This window comes from Dermacentor albipictus, chromosome 10 (assembly GCF_038994185.2).
Source record: "Dermacentor albipictus isolate Rhodes 1998 colony chromosome 10, USDA_Dalb.pri_finalv2, whole genome shotgun sequence".
NCBI classification, from domain to species: Eukaryota; Metazoa; Arthropoda; class Arachnida; order Ixodida; family Ixodidae; genus Dermacentor; species Dermacentor albipictus.
In genome coordinates this window covers 1,862,970-1,889,484 of record NC_091830.1, presented here as the reverse complement: position 1 = coordinate 1,889,484, position 26,515 = coordinate 1,862,970, and the positions used below count along the sequence as shown (strand labels likewise).

The following is a 26,515-nucleotide window of genomic DNA, read 5'->3' as shown; positions in this document are numbered from 1 at the left end:
TAGGAACAGTATTTTGGTGTTGGCATCCCTCAGAACTGCAAAATGTTCAATAGTACTACAAAGTGGTACTCCATGAAACACGGGTCTCCGCACATCGCCTTATCGCAGTCTGCACACCTAAAATGCGTGTGTTTTCTTCTCTCGGAGCGACGAGTTGTGTTGGCGCACACATGACATCTTCTCTGCGTGCGGCTGCCTTGGGCAAAGGTCTGAGGCACCCTCTCGCGTAAGCGCGTTGCCGCAGAGAGCGAGAATACCTCGTGAGCGGCGGTGATACACAAGCTAAGAGCAGCGTCAATCAAGATAGAAATCAACTTTTACCACCTCTGCAAGAGAGTGCCGACAAAGAAAAAGATGACATTTCGCGCAGCTCCGTTGCGATCGCGCGGCGAAACCGAAACCACAAAAGGGGTGTTGCTGCAGTCTGCGCGACGCGCTGAAGCTAGAAATCAGTTCTGTTTATCTCCCCAAGAAGACAGCGCAAATTTCAAATGCTTCTTGTAAGCCCTAAGAGGTGGCAGCACCTCCCAGTGAGCACGAATCGTCATAATGGCGCGAAATTTCAAACGGAGGGTCGAAACCGTACCCGTATGGTAAAGACCTTGCGGGACAGAAAACCGCCGCCATACATGTACGGCGAAAACCTTCAAAGGGTTAAAACAGCGCCAAAAAACACGGAGAAGAGATGACACAGGATGAGCGCTGACTGCCAACAACACCTTTATTGGAGCCTGCGCAAATATATACAATTTGCAACAGGCATGAAGAGTGAAAGAAGAAGGGGAGGGGAATGCGAGTCATCGTCGGTCAACTACGGCTGCGCATGCGTCAAAAACATTAAACAATATAAAAGAAACCATAACGTGGTGCATACAGCCAAACTCCTTAACTTCTAAGGAACTTAAGTTCTTTATCACAAAGGGCTATGGAAGGGGAACTAACACAGGTGGCTCCTAACTGACACATTGAAAATGCCTCAAAGATTTCTTTGGCCATCTGATGATAGTCATGATACTATGATAGTCTCCTCCAGGAGCAACTCAGCACAATTCCTGTCAAGAAGGTGTTTCGCTACGTCGACGATTTTCTGGTGATCCTTTCTGCATACGCTAATGAAGCCACAACGCTGGTCGACCATGTGTATGAAAAATTGAAGTGCATCTATCGAGGTTTGACGTTCACAAGAGAATTGCCGCAAAAAGGCCAAATCCGCTTCCTAGACCTTGCGCTACACCTCCAGGAAGGGCACACATGTTGGATATATGCCCCGCGTTCCAAAAAACACCTTCTCCCCTACACATCCAACCATTCTAAAGTGGTGAAGCACTCCATCGCCCTAGGGGCCCTTATAAATGTGGTCGTTCGCTCTTGCCACCACTCGATGTCCAGCAGGCTCTCCAATCAAGTCCAGCGGCTTAACTCAAGTGGCTATCCTGAACAACTGCTGTCATCCTTGGCGGAAGTTTTATTGCAAGAGGCTCGTTCCCCGAAGAAACAGCGCAAAGCAGATGATGTCTTAACCAAGACTGTTGCGATCCCGTATATACATGGTGTGTCCCATCGCATCAAGAAAGCCGCAGGCCGGGCTGGTATAAAGGTCGTGTTCAGTGCGCCTAACAAGTTGGGAAGGATGTGAAAAAAAAAAAAAAGAAAGCCGCAGAACATCTGGACCGTGCAATAAGCAACATGTCGCCAAGCCTGTAGATTGCAGTACCAATGTGGTGTATTCCATTCCCACCTCTTGCGGCTACACTTACATTGGGCAAACAGGACGCTGTATCAATGAACGTTTGCGTGAGCATGCGCACTGTGTCAAGATTAAGACTGGCAGTAATCTGGCTGTTCATTGTGCCAAGTGTGGCTGTTCTCCACTCCTTGACGACACACACGTGTTGAAAAAGTACAGCAATCAGATGGCCAGAGAAATGTTTGAGGCATTTTCAATGTGTCTGTTAGGAGCCACCTGTGTTAGTTCCCCTTCCATAGCCCGTTGTGATAAAGAACTTAAGTTCCTTAGAAGTTAAGCAGGTTGGCCGTGTCCACCATGTTATGGTTTCTTTTATATTGTTTAATGTTTTTGACGCATGCGCAGCAGTAGTTGACCGACGATGACTCACCTTCCCCTCCCTTTCTTCTTTCACTCTTTATGCCTGTTGCAAATTGTATATATTTGTGCAGGCTCCAATAAAGGTGTTGTTGGCAGTCAGCGCTTGTCCTGTGTCCTCCCTTGTCCGTGTTTTTTGGCACTGTTTTAAATATAAATGATCCGTACTAACTAGCTCGCACCCAAACCCTTCTGAGGTGTGTCTTGTTGGTTAAGCTAGATCTTCTTTCTTCTGAAGGAACTGCTGCACTCAATATTTTGTGTAATACATAAACAAAAAGCAGAATGAATACACTTTTCACACATAAAAGTTTTATTAACGAGATGTATGTCATTAAAAATATATAAATTACCATAATCAAGATTGTGAGATAAATTTGAATGAAGTTTGTAAAGACACGCTTGTATCTGCTAAGAAACAAATGTAACAGAAATTATGAGATATGCAAAATGTGTTGTCGTATAATAGGCACTACCTCCGAAAAAAATTTAAATTTTCATTGAAAAGGTATTCCACTAGAAAAATTTAAGTGCAAGCACTACAGATGGGCTTGCCGGGCTGTGGCTGGTGATGTTCCAGGCTGGTTTGCGTCATTGTTGCTGTCGGAGTCAAAGTCCAACAAAAAGGCAGCATCGTCAGACTCGCTGCTGCTCAATCTATTGATGAAATCAGCTGCAGATACAGCGCAACCACTAGATATGCAATCTTTAGAAGTGCACACGCGACTCACGGAGGGGGCCACTTTTTTCTTTCTGCTTTGACGATTGGGAAACTTCAGAGTAAATTCAAAACTTACCACGTGGCGAGAAAAAAATCAAACAGCTTAGAAAACAAAAATATAGTTCTGCTCCTTCATGTCCAATGGCACAGAGTGTCCGTAAACGGCATGGAAGGTCTTGAAAGCGGTGCTTCAAACCAAAAATTGTGGGCAGCCATTTTTTGCTTTCTACATCGGTAATCGTAAGAACTTCGGAGAACGTTCAAAAATCACCGCCTGGCGAGAAAAAGCAAACTGCTTAGAAAACAAAAAAAAACTTGTCTCCTTTACATCTGATAGCGCAGTGCCTGTGAGCGGTGCGGAAGGCCTCGAAAGTGGCATTTCAAACCATCGGTAGCGAGCTAACGATGCCCAACGGGCACAGTACACAAAGAGGTAAGGAAGAATAACGAAGCATGAAAGGACACAGAAAAAGAATTGTGCAGATCCCATGCACTGTAGAAATGAAGGTTATGTGAAGCATTTTGCAGGCAGCTAGCTATGCAGCATCGTTTGGTGTTTTCTGTCTTTATTTCTTTCTGTTTTATTTGACATAATTTCATACATTATGTCTCAGGAGGCACAGCAAAAGGCCCAGAAAGAGCCTGACTAGGCTATGCAACACTGGTTGATTGACTAGGCTATGCCACCCTGATTAACAGGTTGACCAATGTGTTTGTGTAAGGTCAGTACTTGTGTATGTGATGTAAGCACAGTGAACTAGAATTAACACTTGTGCATGTGTGTGGTGACAGCAGCAAGACAACAACGGTAATAATAATGATTGTGTGATTACCACAAATGATCGAATTCATGTGGACGAGTGGCATGGAGGTGCTAGAAGGGTAAGGAACACAGAAACAGAACATTCATGGAAGCAAGCACGTGGTATCACTTGAGAACACAAACAGGGAACATGATGGCGAAACTGTAGCACAACCTAAAGCCCGTGTCCATTTACATCCATTCGGACAAGTGGTATGATGCACTGCTCACCTTGGTTGAGCCATGATGACGCTGCCATAGCACAATTCAGTGCAGCATCGTCATATCCGGACACAATGTGCATCAAGAAAGAGCAGGCCTCGATGTTTGATGGTCATGAAAGCCTGGTACGAGCTTCGAAAGAATGAAGAGGAGCTGCGTTGCTGGCATGTGTAAATCAACAGTCATGGGAAACTTGCCTTCCAATCGCTGTTTGAACGGATGATGTTCTACTGCCATAATGCAGGGGTCTTCATAGGCATGCCACCTGGCTCAAGCGCAGGTAGCAGAAAAGAATCAGAGGTGAGAGTCGGATGACGAAGCTGGAATGACGATGCAGTGGCCATTTTGGCATCACAAGCACGAGCATATTGCCATCGGCCCAAGTTAATAAACAACTATGTCCACAGAAGTCGGCATAAGTTCTTGTCATGGTAATAATGTCAAGCTGTGCTGTGCATGCACAACCGCATGACATGATTTTATGGCATTCCTGTAAAAGCTGTCATGACATTCGTAGGAATCATGTCATGGCTTGACATACAGACATGCCATGATATCCAGTCGTATCATGAGAAGCCAACAAACAAAGACACCAAGGAAAATGGAAAATTACTTATACTTACTAATTGAATCAAAAACATATTCATTCAAGCCATTCATGTTATGACATGTTCATGTCGTAATTGCATGTCATAACACACATACTCAATACATATCCAGCTAAAGAAATGCATGTCATGTCATCTTATTTATGACATTGACATCATAAAATGTATGCCATGTCATCCATGTCACGATGTAATTGTTGTTCATGTCAGTTCAACAACTTCCAGTTCAAGCCGAGTGAAGACAAGAGCTACTATTGGCGGCGAGCTCCACTGCTGGAAAAGCTGGCACCACCGTCGGCGTGACGTGGCATGAGGGATCACGTGGACACAGCGGCCGCGTCGGCTGCTTCGGAAGCGCCGAAGCGAGCTGACAACGAAAGTTTAAAGTCCCACCTGCGCCGCGGTTCTGATTAAGTGGTGAGGCTTTACCGCCTTGGGTGTCTGCTTGACAACATCTGAAAGTACTATAATAGGTAGTGGCTGCCTTTGAAGGCTTGCTGCATGGTAGGCTACTGCTCGGTGCCACAGTGCCGGACATACGCAACGGATCCCAGTGTCAGCCTTATTCACACGTAGCCGCAGGGCAAGGAGCTGCGTGAAGCTTGGCTGGCGAAACTTAGAACCAGCAGACAGCCGTCGGCTGCAACTCGGGTATGCAGCAAGCACAGGCGCGAGGAAGATTTCTGCTACGGTGTCGGGACTGCGCGATGTTCGGTGAGTAGCAGAAAACGCGCACTGAGACGCTCGCCCGCGCACGCTGCCCGGCTGATGTCAGGACGGTTTTGTCTATGAACTTGTTGATGCTAGATACCGGCAAGTTCACTGGAATGGAAAGGGAGCGGTAAGACGCACATTAACCCTTTGAGGGTCGAATTATTTCGAAAAAAACTTTCCCAGGTGGTCAAATTACTTTATTGCGGATTTTAAATGTACAAAATGTATAAAGTCTGGAGTGAATAGTAAAAAATAATTAGGAACAGTATTTTGGTGTCGGCATCACTCAGAACTGCAAAATGTTCAATGGTATTCCCGAGCGTGGTACTCCTTGAAACACGGGTCTACGCACAGCGCCTTATCGCAATCTGCACACCTAAAATGCGTGTCTGTTCTCTTGGAGCGAGGAGTTGTGTTGGTGCACAAGACACCTTTGCGTGCGGTTGCCTTGGGCAGAGGTCTGAGGCACCGTCTCGCGTAAGCGCGTTGCCGCAAAGAGCGAGAATACCCCGTGAGCGGTGGTGACAAGCAAGCTAAGAGCAGTGCCAATCAAGATAGAAATCAACTTCCGCCGCCCCTGCGAGGGCCTGCCGACAAAGAAAAAAATTGACGTTCCGCGTGCCTCCGTTGCGATCACGCGGCGGAAACGAAACCGCGAAAGCGTGTTGCCACTGAGAGCGAGAATACCTCGCGACGGTACTGATAAACAAGCTAAGAGCAGCGACAATCAAGATAGAAATCAGCTTCCACCACCCTGCAAGAGAGTGCCGACAAAGAAAAAATTGACCTTTCGCGCGCCTCCGTTGCGATCACGCGGCGAAACCGAAACCGCCAGAGGGGCGTTGCCGCAGTCTGAGCGACGCGCTGAAGCTAGCAATCAGTTCTGTTTATCTCCCCAAGAAGGTAGCGCCGATTTCAAACGCATCATGTAAGTGCTAAGAGGTGGCAGCACCTCCCGGTTAGCACGCATCGTCATTATGACGTGAAATTTCAAACGGAGGGTCGGAACCGTACCGGTACGGTGAAGACCTTGAGGGACAGAAAACCGCCGCCGTACATGTACGGCGAAAACCGTCAAAGGGTTAAAGAAAGGCATGGGATATGATCATTTTTGTGTTAGGAATTAATGCACGGAATTACAAAAAAGAAGCAGAGGGAAATCACACGCTAAGACCGATAAACATACAGTGCGAGGCAGCTTGAGAAATAATATTGAAATGTCCAAGAATTTAGAAGACAAAAAAAGACTGAGTCGTCGCGACGGCACATCACAGTCGCCGTAGGCGTTGAAGTCTCTATAACGGAATTATTTTTGAACATTTCTGATAGTGTCCACGCAACAATGGTTGCTGGTGTACTGTCGAATGCTCATATGCGGCGGCCTAAAGCTCACGGCACGGTGCGAAGACGTGGTCACAGCGAAAGCAAAACATAGTGCGCGGACATGCATGCAGACGCGCAGTCGTTTGCTGCGAACCCGTGCGATCGCTGCATTGAGGCTTCATTCTGTTATGCCCCATTTGGTTATACATACAGCCTACTATAAGAAGATATTTCACATAGTTTACTTTCAGTGTTTGCCTACCTTTCACGCAAGAAGCCAGTTCGGGTGACTCCATCACGGCGACCGTGCGTAGTGGCATTCGCTGTACGTATTCGGTAAAGAGATAGCGTCTGTAAATGATTCTGTGCTTTAAGTTTGCCCAACATTATTATATTGACAGTCGAAAACCTCCCTCGTTTTAAGAGCACCTATATAAATGTCCGGGAGGGCTGCCGCGTGGTGTTTTTATTGAGCACCGTAAGCGAAACCTATGAGGAGCGCGCCACGTGATCCCTCATACTACGCAAGAGAGGCACTTCCGACAGATGGCGACTCCGTAACTCCTCGCCTTCAATAGTACTGTAGTGAGAAAGTTTGATACCTGTTGCACCAGAGGGAGCAATGAAGTGTCTGAGAAATGTGTATGCCATTCAAGAAAGCAAGTGAAAAAAGAACCATTCGAAAAATTTGTTCGTGACCTAAAAAAGCAAGCAGCACTGTATAACTTTGGTGTGATGCAAGAATCGATGATAAGGGACCAGATCGTATTTGGCACGCACAATCCTAGATTACGTAAGAAAATACTTCGTGATAGCCAATTGACTTTGCAAAAAGCAGAGGAAATGTGGAAAGCAGTGGAGCCAGTAGCACAGCGAAACAAAGTAGAACAGTGTTGAAGCCATTTCAAGGTGCTCGGCACTATCTGAAAAAAAGTGGAAACAAGGAAAAGAACAATTTTGTCGTGAGTGCAACCGCTGGCACAGACCTAAGCAGTGCCTGCCTTTGGAAAAAGATGTTGTTTATGCCACAAGCTGAACCACTTTGCAAGTGGTTGCAGGTCAGCTGTAGTAATCAAAGTCAGAAATCAGCTAGACGAAGACTTCAACATTCTCAAGCTCATTATCACAACAGCAAGACGTGAAAGGGATTGGACAGTTAAACCTTATGTTCTCAATTGTGAGATGAGCTTAAGGGAGGACACAGCCTTTAAAAACCGAAAAAATCGCGAAAAAGTCAATTTTTGGAAAACCACATATTCGGGCAATATGTCTTATAAACTACCATTTCTGTAAATATCAACGCCTAATTCATCGCAAAACTATTTCAAATAAAATTTATAACGAACCATGGCAGCCCTTGAGCGGTGAGCGAGTGCTCAAAATACCCCTACTTGGCGGGAATGCCATTTCTCAACGGCTCCCCTGAGCGCCACCATTTTGGTGTTGTTTTGTTCGGGCATTCTTGTGCTTTTTTTTCCCCGCCACCCGCGGTGGCAGCATGGGAGAGGCGTAAATCGCTCATGATTGGAGGGCTTGCGAGAGCTTTCAAGTTTCCCGCGGTTTAGATGCGAAGCTGAGATTGGGCGAAGCGGCGCGGCTCCTCAAGGACGCGGTGGAGCCCGCGACTCCCATTGGCTGCTGCGTGCAATGACATAGTGGTCTCCTGCATAATGCATCCAGCCGTCGTCTGCTTCGGCTCCTCCATTGCCGGCACCCTTTGTGTGTTCTGCTTGCCATTGTCTATCTTTGCAGCTGTTCACATATCCTCCAAGTTTTTACCATCTTTACGAGACTATTTTCAACCGTCTTTACGAGACCGTTGTTGTGCTTAGCCTGCTGATTGTTGTGTGGTCGGCCACGATGCGCCCAAAGAAACTCAAGACGCGACACGCGTTTGGTGCAAGGATGCGGTGTAAGGAAGATGCAGAATACATCAGGATAATTTCTCTCCATGCTGTGGTCCCTGATGCCCAAAGAGCAGCATGCGTCGCTGTTTGCTGTGGAGACAGCACTGCATGAGGCAGTTTTAAGATATAATGGTGGCTGCCACAGGGTCACCCAGGAGCTATGTTCATCAGTGGGGCCTGGCCATTCAACGGGCAGCCGAGAAAGATTCTCTGCGCTTGAAAAAGGCCAAGAAGCGATCGCAAGAGAAGGTGGAAAGGTGAAAAAGAAGAGAGTGCCTAAGAACATCTCCATTTACGCTTCAGGGTCATTTTAGACCAATATATGTGCTCAAAGCTTTCAAAGCTCATTTTCTCAAAATGACTTTTTTGGCTGGTGAGGCTGCTTGTTCCATATCTCTGTAACCGTTGATCAGATTTTCAAAAGTTTTTTTTATTGTGTACCTGATTAAATTTCTGAGGGCAAGGCAAGCCCATTTTTTTTTTATATTGGCACGACCTTGACACAACTGACAGCCACTTGGTGCAATTCGGTGCCATATGCTAGGCTTGTTGGGTGGCTCCCAGGAGAAGACGATGACGAAGGTTCCAGGACAGCTTATAAAAGATCTATAGCATCCACCGAAGTCTTTTTGTAGCTTTGTCGGTGACAATATATTGCGCCTGTGATTTGCGATATTTAATCAAAATTTGATTGATAAAATCTTAATCACCAACACTAAATTCGGTGGGCTGCTAAAATTTTTCAGCAAGGAAATTTTAAAAAAGGGCTCTGTCTTGCCCTGAGGTATCCATCTGGGAATCATCATAGTGAATTTCACAGTTGCAGCACCTTTTGAGATTTCTTCAGGCCTGGAATGAGAAAACCATGTGCACCATTCTGACATATTGCTGTAACTTGAGAACTAGTGAACATAACTGCATGAAATCTTGTAGTTCTACTAATGCTTTTGGTATGAGTCTAATTTGAAAATTTCATTAAGATATCTTAATAAACAAAAAGTTGGTAGCTGAGGGTAGCCTCTCCCCTTGAAGTGGACACCACCTTGTAGACAAGCCTGTTTCTCATGTCAATTTACCGCCAATTGTGGGAAGCAGAAGATTTGAAGCCAACAAATTCAGTGCTGCGGGTGTGTAACAGCGGTACTATTTCGTGCTTTTGAACATCTACACAGGAAGTAAGGCATGAGAGTACTTCTGCTGCAGTCACATTTTTGTTGTGAAAAGTGGACAGCAGGCTATACTCGTACTAGAAGCTAGTGAAGCTCTTGGGATAGTCCTGCATATAGTAGGCACTGTAGACAAGACTTTAAATGATGAACTTCTAAAGAATTTCAGGCATGTCATTGAGTGTCTAGGCTGCTTGCAGCAGGCCTACAGTGTGGTCTTGAAACCTGGGGCGGTGCCAGTCATGCAACCAGCTCGACAAGTTCCATTGGGGCTGAAGGAGCCTCTAAAGAAGAAACTTGAAAGAATGGTGCGTGCTGGCTTAATTGTTAAAGTATATGAGTCTACCGACTGGGTCAACCCTTTAGTTCTGGCAAAGAGAAAAGATGGTATGCTAAGAGTGTGCATGGACCGCAGAGCTGCTAACAAGTACACAAAGTGGCAGAATTTCCTGCATCCTAGGCGCAAGGATTTGGAGGCCTGTTTAACCAATGCTGCATACTTCAGCTGTCTTGATGTGAACTCCGGCTATCATCAGATACTGCTTGACGAACAGACTCAAGGTCTGCAATTTTCTTCACCATCTCGGAGACACCATTTCCGGCTTCTACCCTTCGGCATTTCAGCTGCACAGGAGGTATTTCAACAAACCGTGAATTAAGTATTTGACGGCCTACTGGGTGTGCTGATATACACTGACAACATTTTAGTTTGCGGTTCCAATAAGTAAGAACATGATTAGCGTTTAACAGCAGTGCTGAAAGCTCCCGAAAAAGCGTGTTTTACTTTCAATGCGCAGAAATGCAAGTTTGGTGTGAAAAAAATCAAATTCCTTAACGACATTATGTGCTGAACGTTCGTGTCGCCTGACCCAAAGCTAATCAGAAGCTTGGCAAAAATGCACAATGCTTTTACAAGAGCTTATCAAGTCTCGCGCTAAGTTTCAATGGACTGCAAACAATGCGCAAAAGTGGAAAATCTTAACGCAAGTTTTGACCACTACCTCCCCGCTTGCCATCTTTGATCCACAACGAGAAACTAAGTGCGACGCATCAAAGAACAGCGTTGGTGCAGCGTTGTTGCAAGGCTACAATGGTGAATGGCTACCTGTAGCATATGCATCTCATGTCTTAACCCAAGCCGACCAAATCTGTGCACAAATCGAAAAGGAGGCATTTCGCATTTCTTTTGGCTGTGAATGTTTTCGCGAGTTTGTCTATGGAAGAAAAGTGCTTATCGAAAGAGACCATAAGCTACCTGTAGCAATCATGTAAAAAGAAGTTGCTGACATGCCACCACGAGTGCAAAGATTCTTTTAGTGACTGCTGAAATATGACTGTTTTGCAGTACATTCCCAGAAAGCAGCTTGTTCTCGCTGACATATCATGGCCGACGGCGGACTAGGGCGAAGACCAAGTTGGCACTACAAACAATGTTAAAAGTCACGAGGTACTGACCTTGGGCTACATGGTCACTTCCGAAATGCAGCAGTTACTCCAGCAGGAAACTTCTCGTGACGACTACCTACAGACCGTGATGACAAGCTTAGCATGCAGGCAGCTGGTGAATGGGCAACTCAAATCATCTTTAAAAAACTGTCAGTCGTTAATGAAGTAGTGCTGAAGGGCTTGAAAGTTGTAATACCGAAGAGTATGGAACAAAGTTTGCTGAAGAGAATTCATGCTGGCCACCTCGAGTTGCAAAAGTGTGAGGAGAGGGCTTGAACGCTTGTTTCTTGGCCCTGAACGGCAAAATTGCTGCACTAGTAATACTCTGCGCAACGTGCAGAAAGTACGCATGCAGACAGCCATATAAACCACTTATAATGTGGTCATTTCCCAAATGTGCTTGGTGTACAAGGTTGGAGTGGATGTCCTTTTTTATGCTAGAAATTCGTACGTGGTTGCTTACAATGCCTTTTCCATATTCCCAGACATCGAGAAGCTCGAAGACACAACTGCAGCAACTATGATCGTAGCCCTTAGCACCACGTTCGCCAGGTGCATCATACCTGTATAAGGCTGCATGGATAACGAATCCCAGTGTTCGAGCCGTGATTTTGCCAGGATTGCTAAAACATAAGATTTCCATCACGGACCCTCCAGCCTCGGTTATCCACAGTTGAATGGCTGAAAAGGTGTGCAAATCATAAAGTGGACCCTGAAAATGACTCGAGAGGCAGTGGAGTGCTTCTGGCTGGGTCTGGTAGCCTATTGCTCAGCACCACTGGAAGATAGGCGTTCTCCAGGTGAGCTTCTGCAAAGACGACGACTTCATCTAAACATTCCTGAGTTTGGCAGACTGTCCCAGACCACTGCGAGGAAGCAACACCAAGCCAAAGTTTGGAAATACTGTATGTACTCTCATAATGACCGCACTAGCGTAATGATCGCGTCCCTTAATTTTGTCGTTGTTGTGTTGAAATTTTCGACATGTGGCGCTTACCACCTGTCGAATGCTACGCGAACGACTCTTCAAGATAAACCAAGCGGTTTGCACGCATCAAGCATCCTTAAGTAGATGCCTCATTTTATTACTTTCATCACTTTCCGCACTTCCATGACTAAAAAAAGGTGCAACCAGACTTGCCTTTATTATGTGTAGGCTTTATAATGGTTGTGGTCAACAACAACAAAAAAGGCACCTTTCGATTCTTCTTATCTGCACTCGTGGGCACACAACAAATCGCAAGCGGCAACGGTAGTAGCCACGTTTACACTGATACGTTAAAAGTGTACCCTATTCATAGCCGACGCTTGTAACACAGCTAAGATTCACCCACCCTTAGCGGAAACTTGCCGTATTAGGATAGTAGTGAAGACGGATGCCGCAGTTTCCGCAGCATGCCGACCATGTGTTTCTATGTCACTGGCAGCTAAGCGCCCCCATCTGTTTCTGTCCCCTCAAAGTGGACATGGCTACGTTATTGCTGCAAGCTTGCCAATATTAACAATATTATTCATTACTGATACGGAAGAAACTGTTGCAATGCAAGTAATGTACTCACGAGAAGAAACAAAAAATCGCGTTTGGCGCGTTTGGTTTGCTCCACTGTTTGCCATTTTTGTTTTGGTGTCCCACAGCAAACGCAGGACGAAAAAAAAAAAAGTTTTATTTTCGCGGGAAATTTAACCCGCGTAATGATCGCATCCCTGATTTTGCGTCAATTTTTCTGACAAAAAAGTGCGATCATTATGCGAGTAAATACGGTACTGTGCAGAGCCACGAAAGTGGGACTTCAGGATGTTTTGGGGTAGTCCCAAAAGCGAAGGTTGTTAGTGAAACTGCTTCACGTTCCTACTTGGTACAAGCTCATGATTACCATGTGCTTTGCCGAAACTGCCGACATCTGCTTAGGACGGGGGAGCAGTACAGTGCTGAAAGTGGTGACAACTGTGAGGAGAGCCCATTGGGTGAAAACTCCTGTACACCAGCACCTACAGCACCAGCTGAACCAACAGCGTGAGCCTCTGAAGCATCATCTCTAGAAACATTCGTAGGATCAACCCTACCAGCAAGTGACTGCGAGCCTTTGCCTGGCACGCCACTGCCACCAGCTGCAAGAAGGTCAACTTGTACCGTCAGGCCTCCACACAAGCTTTATTATGATGAACAATTTAATCAAGTGCCATAAGCTTTGACAATTGTTCATATTTGCGTTAGTGTCTATTTTGTTTGTTCCCTGAGGGAGGGTGTAGCAGACACCTGTAGTTATTGTATCAGCACGGATGCACATCAGTGTTGTGCAGTATGTACAGCATGCTAGCTCATGTCTTTATAACCAGGGCTCTCAAAAAACGTGTTCATTGCCTGCACTGGCTATGCTGTAGTAAGCGTCATCGCAATTGCACCACACAGTGCGTATGCGCAGCATTTGCTTTGTGCACGACTGGGCTTGCGTGTGCACTCACGCTTACATGCTCCAGTCTGGCCATGCTATGTAGTGTGGACTGGCTTCATCCTGCACCAGCTTGACCAACTAATTTAATTTGAGTTGACTTTTATTCAAGTGCATGTTTACAGTTAGAAAGAGAGGACAAAAGGCAGTAATATCTGACGGGGTCTTTCCACCTGGGAGGACTAATAGTAGCCACATCCAACTTGTGCATTTTGAAGTGCTATCAGTAGCTGAATAGGAAGCGAAGGCGTCTGCCAAGGCGTCTAACCAGCAGCAGCCAGGAGTGAGTGTGCGCTAGTTGAATTCAAAACTAGTTGAAATTAGCAGGACGCAACGGCTACGACACCATTCAGCAGGTGGCCACAGTTTAATTCCTGCATGGGCGGCCAAGCGTGAGCAGATGATAGTCGGTATCTTCCGGAAGTACGTAATTGTTGTAGAAATTCGAAAGAAGATTTTCGCTTACTTCAGCCTGTTTATGAAACTGTGTCAGTAAATATACACAGTAACAGTAGGAAGAAGCGCACTGATCCGAACACCATTCTTGATTGAGGTTAGCTATTGGCCAATAGCAGCAGCATATGTAAATCTGCTATATTACTGAATAAAGCATCCAGAAAAGAGTGAGGGGCAGGCTTCTGTTGAAAGGAAAGCGTTTGAGAAAGATGTGACTTTGCGCTCCGCTTATGAGCTCCAAGCACAGCGCATGACTGCAAAATTTGCCTGAGATATTCACAGCAGCGTATGCTATCTGTGGACGTGAACTGTGTTTTTTCATCAAGCCAAGGGATTGTTCAGCACCCCTTTAACCCTTTGAGGGTCGAATTATTTTGAAGAAAACATTCCCGGGTGGTCAAATTATTTTATTGCGGATATTGAATGTACAAGATGTATAAAGTCGGGAATAAATAGTAAAAAAAATTAGGAACAGTATTTTAGTGTCGGCATCACTCGGAACTGCAATATGTTCAATAGTATTTTAGAGTGTGGTACTCCTTGAAACACGAGTCTCCGCGCAGCCACAGAGCGCGAGAATACCTCATGAGCGGCGGTGATAAACGAGCTAGGAGCCGTGCCAATCAAGATAGAAATCAACTTCCGCCACCCCTGCGATAGCGTGCCGACAAAGATAAAAATCACGTTTCGCGCGCCTCCGTTGCGGCGGAACCGAAACCGCGAAAGCGCGTTGCCGCTGAGAGCGAGAATACCTCGCGAGCGGCGGTTATAAACAAGCTAAGAGCAGTGGCAATCAAGATAGAAATCAACTTCCACAGCATTTGCAAGAGAGTGCCAACAAAGAGAAAAATGACGTTTCGCGCGCCTCCGTTGCGATCACGCGGCGAAACCGAAACTGCAAAAGGGGTGTGGCCGCAGTCTGTGCGACGCGCTGAAGCTTGAAGTCAGTTCTGTTTATCTCCCCAAGAAGGTAGGACAAATTTCAAACGCTTCTTGTAAGTCCTAAGAGGTGGCAGCACCTCCCAGTAAGCGTGCATCATCATTATGGCGCGAAATTTCAAACGGAGGGTCGAAACCGTACCCGTACGGCGAAGACCTTGCGGGACAGAAAACCGCCGCCGTACATGTACGGCAAAAACCGTCAAAGGGTTAATGAAACTCTATGACGGCAACTTGGGTCACTAGATATGTGCCACTTTTCAATGACAAAAAAAAAAAATCCTTTGAAATTTTTCCGGTGCTGGGTGGCATAGAATTGGTGTCGTATAGTATGTCCAAACACTCTTGTCTAAATATTGTAACGCACAATTGAGTGATGGTGCTTTAATCGCTTTACCTTGGGCGAACTTGTGCCCGACACACAGCTAAACAAGAGCTTCACAGGAGCGTTCGCAGTCTTTTCGCAAGAGACCCGCACATCTTCTTCTTCGCTCGTGTCCCGCGCTCATGACACGCTGCTCCGATTGCGCGTGCCTTGCGAGCCCGTGTTGCCCGCTTCACTGCCGCTATCTTTCGCAGGTAGCAGTAAACAACTGCACGAACGCAGGAGGCGGCTGGCGCGCGTAATTCGAAATCATCTTGTGTCATTGTCCCCCTTCCAAGAGTGCATCGTCCCGATGCTCATACAGAGGGCGGTGATTTCTAGGCTGTCATGATTTCGCAACGCTTGTAGGCGGAAGCAGTTATTGCCTGTCGTAGTACGGTTTCATTCTGACGACGTGGACGATTTCTGTGCGATGCCGCTGTCGTGATGAGGTTACTTGACCTTCTGGAGCAACTTCGTAGTTCAGCGGACTAATTCGGCGAATTATCCTATACGGGCCGAAGTAACGACGAAGAAGCTTCTCGGATAGGCCGCGCATCCGTACGGGAGTCGACACCCATACTTTGTCTCCAGGTGCATACTGGACGTCTCTTCGTCGCACGTTGTATCGGTCCGCGTCGGTTTGCTGTTGCTGCTGGATGCGGTGTCGCGCCAACTGCCGTGCTTCTTCAGCTCTTTGTGTGAAGTCACTGACGTCATTGTCATTTTCGGAGGTCTCATCTACTGGTAGCATTGCATCTAAGGTTGTGGTGACGGTCCGGCCAAAAACGAGTTGGAAAGGTGTCATTTGAGTCGTCTCTTGCACAGCGGTATTGTACGCGAACGTTGCGTACGGTAGTATCCTGTCCCATGTTCGGTGCTCCATGTCCACGTATATTGACAGCATATCAGTCAGCGTTCTGTTGAGTCGCTCAGTCAGTCCATTTGTCTGCGGATGATATGGCGTGGTTTTGCGGTGACTGGTGTGCGTCAATTTCATAATGGACTGTGTCAAGCGGGCAGTAAATATGGTTCCTCGGTCCGTGATGAGAACTTTAGGAGCGCCATGCCGCAGTACTATGTTAGTGACGAAAAAATCAGCGACTTCACTGGCCGTTCCCTTGACAAGAGACCCTGTCTCGGCATATCGAGTTAGGTAGTCAGTTGCAACTACGATCCAACGCTTTCCTGATGACGATGTGGGAAAGGGGCCAAGTAAGTCCATTCCCACTTGTGCGAATGGAGTTTCCGGTGGCTGTATCGGTTGTAGGAGACCTGCTGGCTTGAATGGTGGTATTTTACGTCTTTGACAGTCCCGGCAGGTTCTTACGTAGTGCTGCACAGAATTCAATAACTTTGGCCAGTAATACTTCATGCGGATGCGTGCAAATGTTCTGCTCACTCCTAAATGTCCTGCTGCTGGCTCGTCGTGGCATGCTTCCAATATCTCGAGTCGTAACTTTGAAGGTACGACGAGCAGAAATGTCTCTGCACTATGTTCGAAATTTCGTTTGTACAGGACATTATTTCTCAGGACGAACGACGACAAGCTGCGGACAAAAGCTCGTGGAATGTCGACAGGATGTCCTTCTAGGTAATCAATGAGCAGGCGTAACTCCGCGTCGGATCGCTGATGCTGAGCCATTTGTGATGATGTTACAGCTCCTAGGAAAGGGCAATCCTGTTCATTTTCCCTAAGCGTAGATTCGGTGTATTCAATCGGGGCACGGGACAAGCAATCTGCATCACTGTGCTTGTGACCGGACTTGTATACGACCGTTATATCGTATTCCTGCAGCCGTAGACTCCACCTTGCCAGCCGTCCAGATGGGTCTTTGAGATTCGCCAGCCAGCACAACGAATGATGGTCGCTGATAGCTCGGAATGGTCGGCCATATAAGTATGGTCTAAACTTGCTGATGGCCCATATCACCGCAAGGCATTCTTTTTCTGTCGCTGAGTAGTTCACCTCAGCCTTCGAAAGTGTTCGACTGGCATACGCAATGACTCGTTCCTCTCCGTTTTGCCACTGAATGAGGACGGCACCGAGACCTAAATTGCTTGCGTCTGTGTGAATATCAGTGTCGGCTTCCTCGTCGAAATGAGCGAGAACTGGGTGGTTCTGAAGACGCTTTCGGAGCTCATTGAAAGCATTCTCCTGCTCATTCAACCAGACGAAAGGCGCGTCTTCCTTTGTTAGCCGCGTTAGTGGTTCGGCGATCCTTGAAAAATTTTTCACAAAGCGTCTGTAGTAGGCGCAAAGTCCTAAGAATCGCCTAACAGCCTTTTTGTCGGTTGGTTTCGGAAATTTCTCCACTGCCGCAGTCTTCTCAGGGTCCGGGCGAATGCCTTCTGAACTGACGACATGGCCGAGGAAAAGAAGCTCGCGAAAGCCAAAATGACATTTCTGCGGTTTTATCGTCAGACCTGCTGACCTAATCGCTTCCATCACAGCCCGCAGACGTTCTACATGCTGCTCGAAGGTGGTAGAAAAAACCACGACATCGTCAAGATAAACGAGACAGGTTTGCCATTTCAGACCGGTGAGCACAGTGTCCATCATCCGCTGAAATGTGGCAGGTGCGGAACAAAGGCCGAATGGGAGCACTTTGAACTCATACAGACCGTCTGGCGTCACAAACGCCGTCTTTTCACGATCTCGTTCGTCCACTTCTATCTGCCAGTAGCCGCTTTTGAGGTCCAGGGAGGAAAAGAATTTGGCATCTCGTAGTCTATCTAGAGTGTCATCGATTCTTGGAAGTGGGTACACATCCCGCTTTGTGACGGCGTTCAGCTTTCGGTAATCAATGCAGAAGCGCAAGGTTTGATCCTTTTTCTTTACAAGTACCACAGGCGACGCCCACGGACTTGCCGACGGCTGAATTACGTCGTCTTCAAGCATTTCCTTAACTTGACTTCCGATGGCTTCCCTCTCTTTTGGTGACACTCGGTAGGGATGCTGGCAAATAGGCCTCACTGATTCGTCAACAATTATCCGATGTTTGGCAATAGATGTCCGCCGGACTTTGGATGACACTGAAAAACATTCGGCAAATTCTCTTACGAGGGTCTCTATTTGCTCCTTCTGTCTGGGCGATAGGCCTGGTTCGATGTCGATGGCTGCGAGGACAGAATCCACATCTTGAAAATTCGATGGTGAAGACTCCGGAATGCTGAGATCTGTAACTTGGACGAAGTTATTAAGGGTGGCAACAACGGTTCCCTTCGCGACATGTTGCACCTCATTCCCAAAATTAGTGAGGAAAACGTTGGCACATCCGCCACGCAGCTGAACAAGGCCTCTTGCCATGCAGATCCCCTTTTCGAGTAGGAGACTGGTGTTGCTGTCTGCAATTCCTTCGTAGTCGCTGAACGCGTCGCTTCTGACTGTGACGGCTACGCTGGATCTCGGAGGAAGCATCACGTCGTCATCGGCAATGTAAAGGGCGTCGAATTTTTCTTCAGTGTTGAATGCTGCGACAGCGTGCTTGGTTGAGAAGGAAACACATGATTCCCGCAAGTTGATTATAGCGCCATTATCCTGCAAGAAGTCCATGCCAATAATCAAGTCTCTTGAGCACTCGGGAAGTACGATTAAGCTGGCGACGTACGTGAAGCCTCGAATTCCTATTCTAGCCGTACACTTGCCCGTCGGGTCGATGAGGTGTCCTCCTGCTGTGCGAACTTGTGGCCCTTTCCAAGGAGTCAGCACTTTCTTCAGTTTCCTGGCGAGCTCACTACTTACTACCGAGTAATCTGCACCTGTATCCACTAATGCGTCTACTTCGTAACCGTCAACAAACACACGTAAATCGGAAGCAACGTCACTCTTACGGCACTGGTTTCTGAGTCCCTCTTCGTCGCTCGGAGTCATCGATGGAGGTTCTTCTCTTTTCGCGTCGGCAGCGACCTTACCTCCCGAGGTCGCTGGCTCTAGTTTTCCTGACGCGGGCTCTGTGAACGGCGTCTTGGAGAGCTTGAAGACGGGTGGGGGCTCGGTGACCGATGCCTCAACGGCGCTGTTGACCGAGGTTGGTGTTGCTGGTAGGCGTATGGGGAGCTTTGACGAGTGGACAGGTACTCTTCGATTTCCAAGGGACGCTCACCATTTCGAGGGCAAGGTGCGTTCACCGGAAAACCGCGAAGCCCTGCCTGACGATAGTGGCACATTCTGTACAGGTGGCCAGCCTCACCGCAATGGTAGCAGAGGGGTATTCGGTCAGGAGTGCGCCATACATCGGCCTTCCTGAATCTTCTCTCGGGTGGCGGCAGCGTAGTACGAGGCATCGAGCTATTCATAGCGGAAGTGGCTGCGACGTCAGCACGTCCGGGAGTTTGCCTCAGCACATCGGCATATGAGAGGGTCGGCTGGCGCAGGAGTGGCGCTTGGGGCTGCGCACTAAGCTGTGGTTCCCGGACCACCTGTCTGACTTCTTCGCGAACGAGGTCTGCCAGCGAAGAGGGCGTTGGAACGTTCTGGTCAAGCCGTAGCCTCTGAAGCTCTTCTCGCACTACGGATCGCACGAGCTCTCGCATGACCTCCACGCTGTTTCCGAAGACGGCCGGAAATGCGCCCACAGAGGTGATGTTCATCTCCCGGTTGTACATCCTTGATCGCTGTTGCAACGTGCTTTCCATAGTCGTCGCCTCTGAACGAAACTCAGCGACGGTGCGCGGCGGGCTCCGAACCAACCCTGCGAACAGTTCCTGTTTTACGCCCCGCATTAGATGGCGTAGTTTCTTGTCCTCGCTCATGTTCGGATCCGCTCGGCGGAATAGGCGGGACATGTCTTCTACATACATGGCCACGCTTTCGTTGTTACGCTGGTTTCTAGCTTGCAGGGCAGCTTCGGCCCTCTCCCTGCGGTCGGTACTCGGATAGGTTGCCAGCAACTCCCGTCGAAAAGCATCCCACGACACAAATGTCGCTTCGTGGTTTTCGAACCATGTTCGTGCGCTGTCCTCCAATGCGAAGTAAACGTTTCGTAGCTTGCGCTCTCCGCTCCATCCATTGAACTCGGCCACGCGCTCAAAGCGTTCCAGCCAGTCCTCTGCGTCTTCAAATGTGTCGCCGTGGAAAGGCTCTGGCGTCATTGGCGAGTTGACTACGATATGAGTTGGCGTGGTTTGAGTGGTCATCTCGATAGCGTTTCCGCTAGCAGATGCTGAAGCACCGATAGAATCCGGCAAAGAGGAGAACTCAGGGGGCTCACCACGTAGGCGACGACTGCTGCGTTGGTGAACAGGAGTCAATTCGATGGGTCCAAGTTGCCGTGAGTCCAGGCTCCTTTCCCTGACTTGAGAAGGGCTTGAAATCATACCCCGCACCTCCACCAGATTTGTAACGCACAATTGAGTGATGGTGCTTTAATCGCTTTACCTTGGGCGAACTTGTGCCCGACACACAGCTAAACAAGAGCTTCACAGGAGCGTTCGCAGTCTTTTCGCAAGAGACCCGCACGTCTTCTTCTTCGCTCGTGTCCCGCGCTCATGACACGCTGCTCCGATTGCGCGTGCCTTGCGAGCCCGTGTTGCCCGCTTCACTGCCGCTATCTTTCGCAGGTAGCAGTAAACAACTGCACGAACGCAGGAGGCGGCTGGCGCGCGTAATTCGAAATCATCTTGTGTCAATATATATTCAGACATGCACTATGCATGGACTTCACGGTGGTGCCACTAGGTGGTGCGGTGTGTTTAAAGTGAAGCGCGAGAGAGGGGCCTGGCTGCAGCAGCACACTTTATGGGTTTTGACGGTGGCACTGTGATATGTCGCTACATTTCTTCAGTACTGATTACACTAACATCATTGGCAGTTATCCTGAGGTGATTTCTGCAGGATTTTGGTCTGCTTGTGCCCCATTTGCACTTCTTCATTCTTTCTTATTAGCAACGAATTATTGCCCTTGCCACAACTTCGTGGAAAACATTCAGAACTGTATTATGTCCACAGCACCAAGGTACGTGGCAGAGAAGACATAACTAGTTCTGAACATTGATTGAAAGCTGACTAGAGGAAATGCCAATTTGTACACAAACGTAAACACAGGATGTCATGCATAATAATGATAGAAAATGTGCTGAAATGTATAACTTTATCTTAGCTTACAGGCATGGGGTCACACAAGGGCTTTATTTTACTGGACATCAAGAAATTGTGACCATTCCCTCCCTACAGAGGGTTGCAGCTGATGTACTGGAAGTTTCTCAAGTGATCAAGCATAAGGAAGGTTCTCATTAGAAGAAGCTGCCTGCATGTTTTAGTGCTTCTAATTAATTAAACTAATTAAATAAACTAGCCTTTCTCTTCCACCTCTTGCAGCTCAATGTAATGTTTCCTGTTTATCATTATTCCACAAGACCTTTCCCCATACAACACTGCATGATCTATTCATGCATATTCACAAGGTTCATGTTCCTTCTTGCCACACAAATACATTTTCCCAATCATTCTTACCTCTGACCTCACTAGAGTGGAACTGCCTTCCCGTAAACATTGTATCCATCAATGATAATTCCTTGCTTCATTTTGCTTTAAACAACATTACTTATTAGCTCGCAGTTTCATGTACCTGTATACCTTGTATTTTTTGTAATAACCTTTTTTCCTACTCATTGTATTCCTGCCGAATTATTTGTAAGATTGTACTTTTTATGTTGTATAGTTTTTTCTCGTGTAATTGCTGATATTACCTGTAACCCACTCCCCTCTGTAAAGCCTTGTCAGGCCTTGAGGATACAATAAATGAAATTAAATAACTAGCATTACTAATGAGATAACCTTTTAATTATTAACATGCAGTTTACAGGTCAATACAAAAGATTTAGAGCGTGTTTAGAAGTGTAAGACTCATTGTACTTCAAACTGTGGCACGTTACCTTATGCACAGCTCATTTTTCGGTGTTTATAGAAGAACAGCAGAAACTTATTTTTTATAACAGCTTGCCTGACAAGTGGCAGGTGTGCCTCAGCAGTCCTGCCCTGAAACATACTGTGAAGGCAGCGTGGTGATGGCACAGGGGTGACTAGGCATTGTTTTTGGTGTGGACACTGCCAGCAGCTGACGGCATGCCTCGCTTGGTGCCTGTAGTGGTATTGGTGGCAGTTGGTGGCCTGCAAAAGTGGTTGAGTGCCTCATGCACTTGTTGTTTGCCCTGTCTGGTGAACTATTGCAGTGCACCCTGGCTGGAATTGTTTCTCAGTGAGGCAGACCTCTGTGTTGCTCGTGGCGGTAGTACTGGCCTATCATTGCGCTAATGGCACTGCTGTACGCATGGGGGCTTCATCAAATTGGCATGTTTCTCAAAGGGCACCTATAGAAGTCCCACCTGTTTACCATCTGTCACAGTGTCTTGGTCTCTACTAAAATACCACATAAAATGCCGTATTTTCTTTTTTTAAATATAAGTACTCTTTTCCTCTCTTTCTCTCTTTTTCCTTTTTTTTAAACTTAAGCCCTTGTGCTAAGGCGTACAGGGGGGTATTTTGTAAGTGTCCACCTAGTGGACATGTCCATTTCGTCTGCTACTCAAGTGCCAATTTGTTGGGGGCGCCTGCCTCCTTCTGACACATTCCCCAGCCCAGCCAATCACAATTTCAGCAGTAGACGAAATGGACATGTCCACTAGGTGGACACCCCCCCTGTTATGTTGGATCAACCAGTGCTGGCACATTGCTAAGTTTGAGGAAAGAGGAAAAGATCTCTGCTCATTGTGCATCAGCCTAAGTTGCACATTTTAATTTTCATGATTTGCGTATCAGTAAACATTAATAAAAGATGAAAGGAAAATTTTGCCTACTGTTATGATCGACCTGTCAATTGTGAGAAGCATTCAAATGGGCTTCCCCACGTCAACATAATTGCCCTCTTCTATGAAATGGCGTCACCCTTTTCCCTGAGCTGGCACAATAGGATAGAATAAGAAAGACAAACCGAAGGTCAAGACGACGTCACCCTTTTCCCAGACCTGAAACCAAGGATAGGCAAAGGGAAAGACAGGCTCCGGAAGAAGACGGCGATGCCCGCAAGACTGCCAGAGGTTATTTAAGGCCATGCTGGCCCCGGTGTTAAAAGAACTGCTCGAGACTCAGATGAGAGTCCCAGCCATGTACCAATGACATGAATACAATCTTTTCTACTTTTTTTTTTCATTATCGCGATGCCCGGCTTCGTCGTCGTTTCCTGATTCTTGCAGTGAAGACCCACCTCACCTGGTCGAGATTATATCGCTACTCGCATGTAGCACAGAGCTCCAAAGGAAACCCATAAGCTTTTCTCGGAAAGAAATGTTCACAGTTGAAGAAAAATGTGGTCTAGTCCGGGGATTGAACCCAGGACCGCCGCTTTTCTAGATAAGTTAGTGTGCCACCTGACCTAATCAGGAGGTTAGCAGATGGCAAGGTGAGGCTGAAATACTTAACTCAAAGCACAAGGATACTGAATATGGCAAATAAGTTCTCTGGAAGCTCACAGAACTAATTACCGTATTAATAAAAGTTATGGTAAAGAAAGCCATAACTTATTGATTTGATTCCACGAAATCTTTTTTTCCATAGTATTGACCATTGATGCTTTAGCCAGGCCATGTTTGAGATGAGGCGATCTTTCTGAATGCCAGCATTCCCTTGCGCACACAGTGTCCTTTATGAAACTATCACAGACAGTGAAGCCAGAATTCCCTCAAAGTAACACAATAATTTACATTTTACTGGAAATTGTCGCCTTGGTTACATGGCTTTTACAAAACAGAACAACAGGGTGATCTAGAGCTGACTCCAATATGTTGCTCTTGTCCACTACTGTAGCAGGCATAGAATTTTCTATGTTGGGAACGCCACAAATCTGTAAACTTGAGTTTTATTTCTAAAGAAACATTCCGTCACTTTCTTTTGCTTAAGAGAAAGGAAAGGGGAAGGCCTAAGTTTAAATTTTCTTTCCATTATTTTACTGCAAAATCTTTTCGTCACTACTAAATACAGCATACTCAATTAAATTTAGTTCAGCAGTTGCCTAACGGGAGAGAGCATTTCTGGCTTCAAATATGTGTTCGTGGCAAGACCACGAAGTCTCACTGTCAATTAGTTTATATTTCTGCCACATTTCAAATGGTATCCTACTCCTCTTTTTTTAAGTTACAAAGCCCCATCCTCTTATCAACTGACGATGTGGACAAAGCATCACCAAATGTTTTCTTCTTATCAACATCATGTAAGTAATCCTGGAGAAAAAAAATGTTTCAATGTGGCAAATAAAGTAGAACCGAAAGAACTATTATGTCGAAAATCTTTTTCTCATTTTACTTGGTTCAAAAAATGTGGCACATGGCTATGCTATGCTATTAAAACCAGCAGCTGAAAGTACCCTATTTTTGTGAGTGCAGTGCTGGTTTTTAGAGCCTTTGAACCCATTGAGTCTTGCACCAGTTCAGCCATTGAGCATTGCATTTCCATGTTTATCCACAGCATCCTGTTCCATGGGAGCTGCAGCTGCTAGCATCGACATAGTAAAGGAACATTTGAAGGTTCGCAAGCAGTTTGGAAAGCCCCTTGCCTCTTACCAGGTACACTTCTTTCACCCTGTGCTGTCACAAAAAATGTGATCAGGAACCATCCAAGATTATTGTCAAAGGCAGTGATAGCTCTCCAGTTATTGTGCTGTATTTTTTATACTGTGCTTTTAATGTGGAAAGGATGTTGCCTGGCACTGGCCCTCCTCACATTTTTCCTCCTCCTACGTGCATGACATCATCACCCACACCAACCAATCACGTGCCTTTCTCTCTGCTCATCGTCCACACATGCATTTCCTTCTCCATTCTTTACTCTCCTCCTCCTCACTCTTGTTACCCTCTACCATGTTGCACTGCCATCCACCAACCCTGAAAACCGACGGAAGTAGTTAAATAAAGCCATTGCTTTAATGTCTTTCGACGTAGTCGGTACACGAGTTCAAAATATGCTCCGAGAAGTCTCCGGGAGTAGGTGCAGTCTCATTTATGCGAACAAAAGTGTTGCAGACTGAAGTTGCAGGGGCACATTGATCATGTGGTACTGGTAGGAAGTGCAGGGAGTCGGTCTAAAAAATAATTTGGTGCTCTGTCTACTCTCTTGGGTGCAGTAATAGAATGTGGCTGATTCAGGGAGCAAGTAGTGAGTGCAGGAAAGGGAGACCAGACATGGCTCTCCAGTAATTACCCTGCTTTTCTCACACTGTGAAGCTCCCAGTTTTTACTAGTTTTGTTCATGCTTTTCTGCTGTCTTTCTATTTCTCATGTTTGTAGGCAAAACAAAAGATGTGCATGATGCCACAATTTCTTGGCATTTTCACAAAAAATGAAGAATGCATGGGATTTGTGCCCCACTTTGCCACTCACAATCTAGAATTAAAGAGGCATCAGTTATGGGTAATGGGCAATGGATTTATTTCTCCTGTTTACTTATTTCAAGCTTAAGCTCTTGCTTATGATTAAGCCAACTTTGTCAGCTGGAAGCTTGTATTTTTGCTTGTTTCAGAACAACCAGTTCAACTTGGCAAAGATGGCTACAGGGCTGCAGACATCACGTCTGATTGTGAGGCGAGCAGCGCAGTCCATAGATGACGACACTCCAGACAAGATGACGTTGTGTGCCATGGCCAAGCTTCATGCCACGGAAGTTGGTTTTAAGGTTGCCTTTCGTTTTTTGTTTCCATGGTTTAGAGTTACCGTGGTGAATAAGAAGAAGCTACGACAGACATATGGAGACAGATTTCATTAGCTTTTTGTTGATTGCTTTTTTTATTTTTCACATTTCCACACTGCAGAAGTTTGAAGTTTTAGTAAACTTCAGGCCTCTGCCACCTGCCAGTGAAGCATGGCCTACACAATCCACCCATTTGGTTGATGTGCTCAGGTTTAACAGCGTACCTGTGCAGTAGGCACCGAGTGAGTAAAGGCTGCTCCCATGTCTGGAAAAACTAGCCTGTCGTTGTGTTCATGAAAATGCATAGCCAGGTGAACATGCAGCGGTTGCTCCCAAAGATTACATTGCTAGCTTGCTGTCCTGTTAATGTTAGTTTCTGAATTAGTATCTCACATATGTGCCGCCTTGTGAAGGCGGTACCTGACGCACTCAGCAACCCACGCTATTCAAGTAAATGTTCCTTTCTGCTTACTCAAGCCTGGCAGCTTGTGCCACCCCTGCTCCGCCACTGTTGGGATGATTATAGACAAGGGTGGTATATTGCTGAAAAATAAAATCCTTTAGCCACATATCAGCAAAACAAAAGGTGCCTCTCACGCTCGTGACGCAGGTTCC

At 46.6% G+C, this 26,515-nt stretch overlaps 1 protein-coding gene across 6 annotated transcripts in view; it reads left to right on the top strand.

The window, feature by feature from the left end:
* The window catches only part of LOC135911965 (isobutyryl-CoA dehydrogenase, mitochondrial-like), a 573,736-nt gene that overhangs the window by 498,414 nt on the left and 48,807 nt on the right, over positions 1 to 26,515 (top strand). For all 6 annotated transcript variants that reach the window (XM_070527797.1, XM_065444338.2, XM_065444342.2 and 3 more), the window contains 2 exons: positions 24,683 to 24,780; positions 25,733 to 25,885. In XM_070527797.1, the coding sequence (XP_070383898.1) occupies positions 24,683 to 24,780; positions 25,733 to 25,885 (251 nt within the window). The remainder of the gene's footprint in view (positions 1 to 24,682; positions 24,781 to 25,732; positions 25,886 to 26,515) is intronic.